This window comes from Aristolochia californica, unplaced genomic scaffold, assembly GCF_029961685.1.
Source record: "Aristolochia californica isolate CCGP_79_NKW_82.1479 unplaced genomic scaffold, dmAriCali1.0.hap1 SCAF_9, whole genome shotgun sequence".
Lineage (NCBI taxonomy): Eukaryota > Viridiplantae > Streptophyta > Magnoliopsida > Piperales > Aristolochiaceae > Aristolochia > Aristolochia californica.
The window spans coordinates 34,543,402-34,553,561 of record NW_027182290.1 but is presented as its reverse complement, the minus strand read 5'-3'; the positions used below and the strand labels follow the sequence as shown (position 1 = coordinate 34,553,561).

General features: G+C 37.6%; 1 protein-coding gene across 2 annotated transcripts; it reads left to right on the top strand.

The window, feature by feature from the left end:
* Positions 1–396: 396 nt before the first annotated feature.
* On the top strand, positions 397–5,701 carry LOC137941937 (protein WVD2-like 7). 2 transcript variants are annotated; one of them, XM_068787556.1, is made up of 10 exons: positions 397–582; positions 1,114–1,168; positions 1,992–2,744; positions 2,869–3,090; positions 3,286–3,329; positions 3,413–3,514; positions 3,594–3,693; positions 3,776–3,847; positions 4,038–4,148; positions 4,935–5,701. In XM_068787556.1, the coding sequence occupies exons 2-10, from the start codon at positions 1,133–1,135 to the stop codon at positions 5,364–5,366; spliced, it is 1,872 nt and encodes a 623-aa protein (XP_068643657.1). In that variant the 5' UTR covers positions 397–582; positions 1,114–1,132; the 3' UTR covers positions 5,367–5,701. The 2 variants fall into 2 exon arrangements, with proteins under 2 accessions (XP_068643657.1, XP_068643658.1); XM_068787557.1 differs by lacking the exon at positions 2,869–3,090.
* The last annotated feature ends 4,459 nt before the right edge of the window (positions 5,702–10,160 follow it).

Below are 10,160 nucleotides of genomic sequence, written 5' to 3'. Positions count from 1 at the left end.
GATGCCCCCGAATATCGGACGGCCCAGATCGGCTGAAGTAGGTGTCCAACACTCTCCGCAGAATTGTGTTGACACTGATCAGGACACTTCTCCTTACACCTTTCACCCGACAATTTTACATATTTAATAATTGGATACACGTGGAATGTGCCACGTGGCTTCACGCAGTTCCAGCTTCCCGTTTGTCCAAGATGGTTCTGGTTGTATCTGCTTTAACTAAACGGCTACTTCCAAAGTAAACGGTTATGAGCAGAGATCGACGGCCTTGGCCCTCTGCTGTGAGGAAGCTATTGGTCATTTAAGCGCCTCCGTTACGGTGAGATTTTGGAGAGTGAGACAAGAGAGCGGGGACAGTGAGGGAGCCTTTTTAGCCTCCTCGATAACCCAATCATCATCCAGCAAAATCTTCTACTATGAGCGCTTTTTCTCTCGCAAATAGGCGATTTTCGATCCGATTTCTCCATCTGCTGTGATTATCAGGAGCTCTTGCGAGTTCTGTTTCAGAAAAGAGCCGAACGACCTCTTTCACTCTTCTCGCTATCCGTCGATGGAAGTGGACGACAGTTAAACAATCCTTAACAGGTATCTCGCAACATGTCTTTAGGAGAGAGTTTTGAGCTCTGTCAAGATTTTATTTGTTTTCAGTAAAGAAGTGCAATCGTGATTGACTGCAAGCATTCTAAGTCACTCGCTCTTTTCTTATTTTGAAATCTATAAGTCATGATTTGATCTGCCTAGTTCCTGATTTTTTTTTCTGTGAGACTCGCAAAATATCAGCGAAATTTATACAATTTGAATTAAAGGCTTGATACATAATTCTTTCTATTATATTATCAGTCCTTTTTTTCTCTCTGCCGACAAACACTGTTCCATAAAATCGCTGCACCGATCGCTTTCTTGCTCATATCTGGCTGTATGAAACCATGAAATAGTAATTCATCTACTCAAATAGGAGTATATAACAAATTCTGAACTTAATTTGATAGAAAACTAAGTATGTCATGCAAAAAAATATTAACATGCAATTAATTGTGCACTTCCGCTTAAGATCTTTCCGGAAGGACTTATTGGTCAACCGAGAGATAACGGTCCTCTCTTGTTCCTTGTTGGTAGGTGATTTTGTTTTATATCTATGGCAGCTGAAACCGAAGATCCCGTCAGTTTCCAGGTGCACTTCTACTTCTCAGACGGTTCGATGGCTACTGATGTATCTAGTTCCTTAATCGGGTTCATTTGGCATTTTATGCCATGAAAATTTGGCCTTTCCATTTATCGAGAGTATTAAGTGTCTGTGCACTAAATATTGCTGTAGGACCTTTTTCTCGAGAAGATTTATGGTGCAGCTATTGTAGTGCACGATATAATATTAGATATTTTTCATCACGGTGCCCTAATAATACCTTTTAGGTGGAAGACAAAGCTTGTATGAATTGACACATTAACCACTATCACTGATCTGTTATTGTAAGTAGATAATGCAGTTAAGTAGTTCAAGATTCCTTCTTGTTCAGCGTGGTTCTAGGCATAAATCCATTTGCTTTAGAAGTTTATATCACTAACCTGTGCACAAAATAATAGCGACTTGTTGTGGTGAGATGTACTCTGCTCCAAGTAGTCTGCAGGGCACTCAAGTTGTATGTTTTAGTGTACTAACTCACACTTTTAAACGGTTCTGTTTGGGTATAATATAGACTCAACCCCAAGTAGATAATTTTCACAATTCTTGATTTTCCAGTTGTATGCACATTTTTGCTAACTCACAGTAAAACTCGTGTATTCTCTAAGTTTGGATAAACTGTGGCGGTGTTTATCAGCTGATATCGATCAGATTTTTGTATACCTGATTTTGTACCCATAACATGAACCAAGGTTCTATGTGAACAAGCAATATCTTAAAGTCTTTCGCGGGATAGTTTGGCTGGTAAAGTCATGGGGTTGTGGCTTGTTTATTAGTTGTGATGCTTCATTTATTTTGATTTTGATATGGACAGGTGGACTACCTGCCCACTGGCTCTATATCATTTGGAAGGTTTGAAGCTGAATCACTTGATTGGGAAAGGAGGTCATCATTCTCACACAATCGGTACTTGGAGGAGGTTGAAAAATGCTCTAAACCTGGGTCGGTTATTGAGAAAAAAGCATACTTTGAAGCTCATTTTAAGAGAAAAGCTCTTCTACGCCGGGTTTCATCTGAGTCTCAGAGTAAGACTGAATACCAGAGCCCTGAGAATGATATCATGGACCTTATGAATTATACTCAAGAATATAAAGACAGTAAAGAAAAAACTTTTCAACCTTACTATGAGGCGACGCTGGATGGCTCAGACGATCTTGAATACGAGATAGTAGAATGTGAAACAGTGGAAGAAATCTTGGCTAATGAGTTTCAAATGGAGTCCCTTGACAGTGATGAAGATCCAGTTATAGAATTTGATATTCAACATTTGGAACCCAGTGAATCTAATCGGAACCAATTCGAATGTGAGACCTTTTTATTAGAGAATTGTGAATCAAAACATGTAGATGAAACCCTTGGAAATGAGGCTGAAATTCTGAAAGCAGAAGAGAAACCAAAAATTGAAAGTGAATCCATTTTTTCAGTAAAGACTGCTGAAAATGATCTCCAAAGGGAATCTGGAGATATGATTGAGTTATTTGAAATGGCTGATGGATCACTGAAATTTGACAGAGATGAAAACGAACAGATCTCCAGCATGGGAGAAGAAAGCCACTCTTTACTTGAGGTGATAATCAACTCCTTTTTTCTTCTAATTCTGTGATATTTCATATGATTAACGGTGAAAAACCAATTATATTATGAGATTCTCTTGTTACTGAGTGCTGAAAATTGGTTGAATTAATCTGTAGGTAAAGACAATGGCAGAACAGAAAAAAACCAAAACCAAAGTCAGGGCACAAGTAGTACCTGTTGTTCACATGAACAGAAAACTGTCTACTGAAAAGGCCTCCCCCTCCAAAGAGTCAAGCCATGGTTCAAGAAAAATTAGGAGTCCTCTGAGAATTAAAACAGAGAAGCAAACACAGTTGAAGGTCTTAACAGGTCATCTCTCTAAAGTTCTGAAATCAGAGGTAGGCAGATGGTTTATGAATCCCATAAAAGCTTTTTTTGTCTCTCAAATAAGTGTGGTTCTGTTAATAAATTTTAAAGAGTCTCAAGGTCATCGGGGTTGTAGATACCTGTATGTTACTTTCTTATGAACAAATCAACTTTGTGGGTTGAATGAAGAAAACTTGAATATTTTTTCTCAAACTGTACCAATGCAGGATTCAGGAAATATAACAGCAAAACCAAGTCGAGAGAAGAGAAGGTACTTGAACTCTTCCCATATATCTTAATAACCAATAATACTCACTTAACACATCAATGATTACTATTGCAACTTTTACACAGTGGCAAACTTGAAGGAAAAGCCATGGAGGAGGAAGCTGTCAGTTCTCTACCTTTGGCAACATCTGGGAAGAGTGAAACCCAAGGATGCCTAACAGAGAGCAGGTTTGTAATTGGCGATCAAAAAGGAAAATAAAATGTCCCACTATTAGGTTACCTTTCTCATGCAAACTCATCCATACAGGTCTAAGCAAATTAAAAGCTCCAAAAAGACATATGCCACAAAATCAAGTGCGACAGGTTTCAGTTTCAAAAGTGATGAAAGAGCTGAAAAGAGAAAAGAGGCACGGAAACATCTCTCTGGTTCTTCTTTATTGGAACTTATTATTCCCAATTTAATGAATTTGCATCCTTGATTCAAATCAGTTCAACTCGAGGTTGGAGGAAAAGATGCACGCAAAAGAGGTAGAGATGAATCAGATCCAAGCAAGAACACAGGTGTGAGCTTTCTGCAATTTGCCTTTATCAGTACTTTAGCATGTCAAAGAAGATCAGGGAGTTTATTTTACTCATCTTTACTAGAATTTTCTATTTCTTTTGGAACAGTTGTTAAAAAAGTCCAACCAGATGCTTTATAATCTTATGGCTGCTGAACAGGATCTGTTTGGCTTGATTAATGTATCTGCAGGAAGAGGCACAAGCAAAGATAAAACAGTTTCGCAGAAGTCTCAACTTCAAAGCCACTCCCATGCCTTCTTTCTATCATGAACCTTGTTCACAAGGCACTGACAGCATCAAGGTAACTTATACACTTGAACCAATTGTTTCATGAGAACTTCTTTATCTTCATGAAAAGAAAGAGAGAAAAGCTGCTTATTCTGTCAGTATGTGATCAATTTACACTTGACTTTCTAAAGAAGATCAACATAACATCTCTTACTGACCAAGGCACTTCTTCACTATAGACCACAAAAGGTTTAACTTTTTTCTCAAGAATTTATTAGTTGTTTCTGCAGTCCATTTCAATGAGCAACAAAGAGATTCTAGCCCTTTGATACTGTAGGAACTTAAAAATGCTGCCTAGAGAGATAATTGATAAGGTTCATAGAACTCTGTTCTAGTCAGTATTGCTAACTCCAGACATGTCATTTGTCTCTCTTTATTTTCTTCTATTTTTAATTTCATTTTTTTCTCCCCCATCTTCTTTACCTCCCTGTAAATGTTAGTAAAGTTTTACCTTTGTGTACAAGTATAGTTAGCAACACGCCACTACTTTCCCTTTTAATGGCAGCGGAGAAAATCCACCAATTCCTACTATCTTTAGCAGAGATAAGCAGAGATATCAGACTCGAGTAAGAAACCTTTGTGCAGAAACCATTATAATGTGTGACATATCATACCTTGCCAATTGCATGTATCCTATTTGTGACTATGAATCCGGAACCTATTTTCCTCTATGGATCTGTTGGGGAAACAAAAAGAACAAAGAAATATGTATCTTTTGTTAGCTACTTGTTTTGTTAGACATCACAAGAATTTATTTATTCAAAGAAATGAATAATATGTTTTTTTATCTTCTTTTCAGCCAGCAACAAATACCAAATCTCCACCACTGCCAATCAAGTCAACTGCAAGTAAGACCAGAGTACAAGAAAATCAGCCATCATCTTCGAGGAATCAAAGACGCCTTCCAAGTTGCAAATCTCCAAGCACTGAACATGCAACAGCGTACCCAAAAGCCTCAGGGTCTGAAGCTGAAGCGAGTTCCCCAACTCAGCCAGGTCATGGGATGAATGAGATTAGAAAGATCAAAGAGGTATCTGTGGGTAGTGCGAGAGTTAAAGCTGAGAAGAAAGAACGAGACAAGAGTGACAAGATTCAGCAACCGGTAGGAAGAGGAGAAGAGTCTGCTCTTGGTAGGCGAAGGAGTGTTGGAGCTGGAAAGGTCAGAAAGGGGATGGTTGGTGGAAACTCTGGAGTGCGTCGCGCTTTGGCAGTTGGAGTTGTCGCCTCCTGAGAAACATCTCTAACACCTAGAATGGTACATTGCAATAATAGTGGCGAGTTGAGAGACACTGTACCCTTTGGGCTCATGCCACTCATAATTCCTTTACCTTTCATTGCCCAATCTAAAGAGAGTGCCGTGATCCTTCTGCATGCGAAATGCCTCCAACCAAACCAGAAAAAATAATAATAATAAAAAAGAGAGAGAGAGAAAAAGAATTTCCAGGAGAACTGAAGGCAAATCCTTCAATCACGAGCATGGCCAGTAGATGGACGTCTATGACGGTAGAAACTGTATGGATGTGTGCACAAAAATAATTGTAAAGAAAAACTAAGGATGAGGATTTGAAAGATTTACTGTTTCAGCAAAGCCATATCACGTTAAAACCTACATACATTAAAACTTATGATCTCATAGTAGATCCAATTCAAAATTTGAGAAGGTATAACAACTTGTTGGAAGCAATATTGTTGATTCTAGAACCAAGACGGCATTACAAGGGAATTTGATCACATCTGATGATTGCAGGGACTGGCTAAGGTCCCTTAACGAACGCACTATTTTCTGAGTTCGGACAGTGATTGATGGCTGGATTGCCACGCTTAAGATGCACCTAAGAGCAGCCAACGGTTCAGGCGCACAAGCATGCCGGGCATCACTTACTCTCCACCATTACCAAAAAGGAAATCATTAGTATCTATTCGAGTGGTGATTAGCCAGAACCGGGCATTTCGAGTTGGAACCCATACAAGACAGCTCAAGCACGGGACTCAGGAGCTCAAGTGGAGGCATAAGCAGCAACCTTTAGTATTTCATGAATTGCAATTGAAGAGTGAAGACCGGACATCTTAATTGCCAACAAAGCCCCAAAGAAAACGAAAGAATTGTTGCGGTATTCTGGTCTTAAACCCCGAGTGCCGGCCAAAAAGAAAATAAATAAAATTGTGAACATCACTGTCATTGTTTTCTAAACCAGCTTTGTTCCCTTCTTTCCCCTCCTGTTGCCACTATTTTATACAAATACTGCAGAGAGGGAATCAAGAGCGAACGGGAAAACCACACGACAAAGCCATCAACATTTCTGCTGCCTTTACTTCTTCTGTCCCAGCGAATCTTCTCTGCAAAAGAAATAAAGGTGTTTCTCGTCTCGGTCGCTCCTCCATCAAGACATTACTTGCCATTTGAACAACATTGAACCCTGTTCTCCCCCTTTTCCTATACCTGATCCCGCAGGCATTACACAGGGACTGCCAAAAGAAGAAAGAACGAAAACGTGTCAAGTCGGGCTAACATATCGAAAAAATATAACGAAAATACCAATTGAGTCCGATCAACAACTTGCTATCAAATGAACACATCTTGCATCAAAACTTTAAGGACTTATGGAAATGGTTGGTCACATTAACTCAGTGTTAGAAGCAGAAGTCGACCTCGCAATAGTTTGATTCGATAAGCTAGAACTTATAGGAGTGGCTTCGGTATAGTCCATAAGTTAGGCGATAAAGCTCCCCCTATAGTCTTATGCTAGAGAAACATCCATCATCATTCAGAACAGAGGTGGAAGTGCGCGGCGGTTTCCGGACCTCTAAGACACCAGGAAGTAAGAAATGCGACCAAGGGCGGATTGCTAGGACAACAGTAAGAAACCATACCAAGGGCAACAAATGCTAAAATCAAGAAGACCTAATCAAAGTAAAAGGATGTAAGTAGGCGTAAAACACAAGTCCTCCGATATGATATGGCAAAATTGGAGAAGGGATTCCTTTAACGGTTACCGTCCTCGAAGAAACTAAAAAAAAAACCAGCAAATCGACTAAAATAGCAAAAGGGGGGAAAACGTAAAAAAGCACGAACAAGTTATCCAGGAACATCCAACAGCAAAGGTAAGCTTTAAGAGAAAACAGTTTACCTTGGGACCAGCGGGTCCATTTCTCCATAGAGGGGTTTTGGAAGTGTTGCAATCTGAACAAACTCTAGTAGGCGAGACGACCACCTGATCGTCTTCTCTACATGCCCCAACTTGAGCTTTCTCTGCTGCGGGTCCCTTCTTTCTTTTGTACACCTTAGGGAGATGAGAATCTTCATTTCTCTTTCCTTCGCAGGGGCCTACCATGAATTGAGGAGGACTCTCGGATTCGGACACACGAAAGCGGCCATGGTCGTCATCATCGTGGCCCGAATAACGACAGTAGAAACGAGAAAGACTCTCTGATACCGGGGGAGAATACATGGTTGATGATTCCATCATGAGGATATAGAGAGAGAGAGAGAGAGAGAGAGAGAGAGAGAGAGATGGAGGCAGGAGGGGCGGCACTGCGGCTTCTCGACTGAGGGAGATGAAGAGTTTTAGCAGAGAGAAAGGAGAGCAGAGAGTTAACAGTGATCACTGTACCTTGGCGCGCAAGATAAAGGCGGTCGAGATTGTTGACTAGGGTTTTAGGGGGTTAAGGACTCTTTCGTGAGAGGCGACTGTTTGGGTTTCCTTTTTGGTGGAGCGTCAGCAGTCGTTAAGACCTAAAAGCGGTGAATATCTGGCGGATAATAGTGGCAAGTACGTTGTGGTGGCCGATCAATCTACCACGTGTTTTTTTCTGGGAAGGAAACCAACCACGTACGATACGTTTGTTCAATGGATGCGAGCAACGTATTCCATGTTAAGAATTTTTTTTTTTACAGTAACCAATTAAAAAATTATAATTAATTCAATATTTACTTTCCAATTTATTAAATTATAATTAACTAAATATTTACTTTCTAATTTATTTGTCAAAATACACAACTTACAGCCCAATCAAATGTCATCTAAGGGTGGTGCCTTTTTGGCCCCGTTTTGGAATGTATGTTGTGTATTATGATAAATAAATTTAAAATTTAGATATTTAGTTAATTAAAATACTTTCATAGCCTTAAAATTCAAGTTTAAGTAATATTATTAATAGATAAAAAAATTAATTTATTAAGCAAAATATTTAATTTATGAGAGAGATGTAGAAAGATATGACCCGCTCTTACTCAGGTAGAGTAAGAGAGTGGAAAGGGCAATCCCTCCCTTTCTCCTCTCCTTTCTCCTACTCAATGTTCACGGCTTATCTCACAACATCCCATCAAGCATGATTCTCCTAATGGAATTTTACCTGGTTTGACAAAAATTATTTATGAAAACAACATACATATCAACTTATTTGCAAAATTACCGAACTTTGACCAGTCTACTGTACATGTGGACAGTCAAAGGCGACACGTAAGCTTTAATCGTTTGCGTGTCGAGACCTCATCAGTGCAGTATAATAGTTGAACACATGGGTTGCCACATCATTATTTTTACCCTTTATCTGACACATCATTATCAATTTCCCTCTTTGCCCTGTCATCTCTCGCCACGTCAGCTCACTCCACGTAAGCCCTCCGTTATATTTTTTCGTTCTAATGTTTCTTCCTCGATCTTTCTCCTCTCCTCTCCTCTCGCCCTCGCTCCTGCTTCCGCCGCTCGGCCACGACCACTCCCCTGCTGCTACCGCTTGGCCACGACCGCTCCCCTACTGCCATCGCTCGACCTTGGCCCCTCCCTTGCTGCCGCCGCTATGCCTCGCCCTTGACGCCTCCCTCTCAACCGCTCTCTCTTCGTCTCAACCTCATCTCTCGTTCTTCTTCTCTGTTCCCCTCTGTTCATCCTTTCGCCTCCCCCTCTCTTAATACCCTATCAGTTCACTCTCTCGCCGCCCCTTCTCTCAAAACCGAAGCCCTACTCACCCTCCAAACCCGAATTTGAATTTCAAAACCCGAATTAGGAGGGTGATTTTGTTAATTGAATCTAATTATTGTATTTAATTATAATGTTGATTTGAATTTAGGTGTTTAATTACTGTATTTATTTTTTTGTGATTTACTGTTTAATTTCTGATTTTATGTTAATGAAATTTCTGTCAAATTAAAATTATTGTAAAGTTTTGTAAGATTTTTAATTAAATAATATTTTTTAATAATTTATTATTTTGTAAATAAGGTGATAAAAAATATACAAATAAATTATATTTTTAAACACTAAAAAAACTTTTTGTATTTTTTTAATTTATAAATATTTTAAATGGATAATATATGGGTAAGACTTAAGAGTAAAAAAATTGCTATTTATAAATATTTTAAATGGATAATAAATGGGTAAGAGTTAAAAGTAAAAAAAATTATATTTATAAATATTTTAAATCCATAGTAAATGGGTAAGAGTTAGATTATTTATATTTATAAATATTTTAAGATTCTAAATATTATTATTTTTTAAATAAGGTGATAAAAAGTATACAAATAAATTGTATTTTTAAACTCTAAAATAACTATTTTTTATTTTTTTAAATCAATAATATATGGGTAAGACTTAAGAGTAAGATTTTTTAAATTTATAAATATTTTAAATCCATAATAAATGGGTAAGAGTTAGATTTTTTCTATTTATAAATATTTAAAATTTGTAAATATTATTATTTTGTAAATAAGGTAATAAATTGTATTTTTAAACTATAAAAAACTTTTTTTTTTATTTTTTTAATTTATAAATATTTTAAATCTAATTAATTTACTTATTTTATTTTATTTTTTAAAATATGAAGAAATAAAAAGTGTAACGATAATTTTTTTAATTGATATTAAATGGTGTTAAATAAGTAAGAGTTAATTTTTTAATTATTTATATTATTTTTAATAATTTATTATTTTAGATATAAGGTAATAAAAAGTGTATTTGATTTTTTTAAAATTTATTGAAAATTTTATCATGTAATGATGTGGCAGAATACGTGTCAGCTATACTGA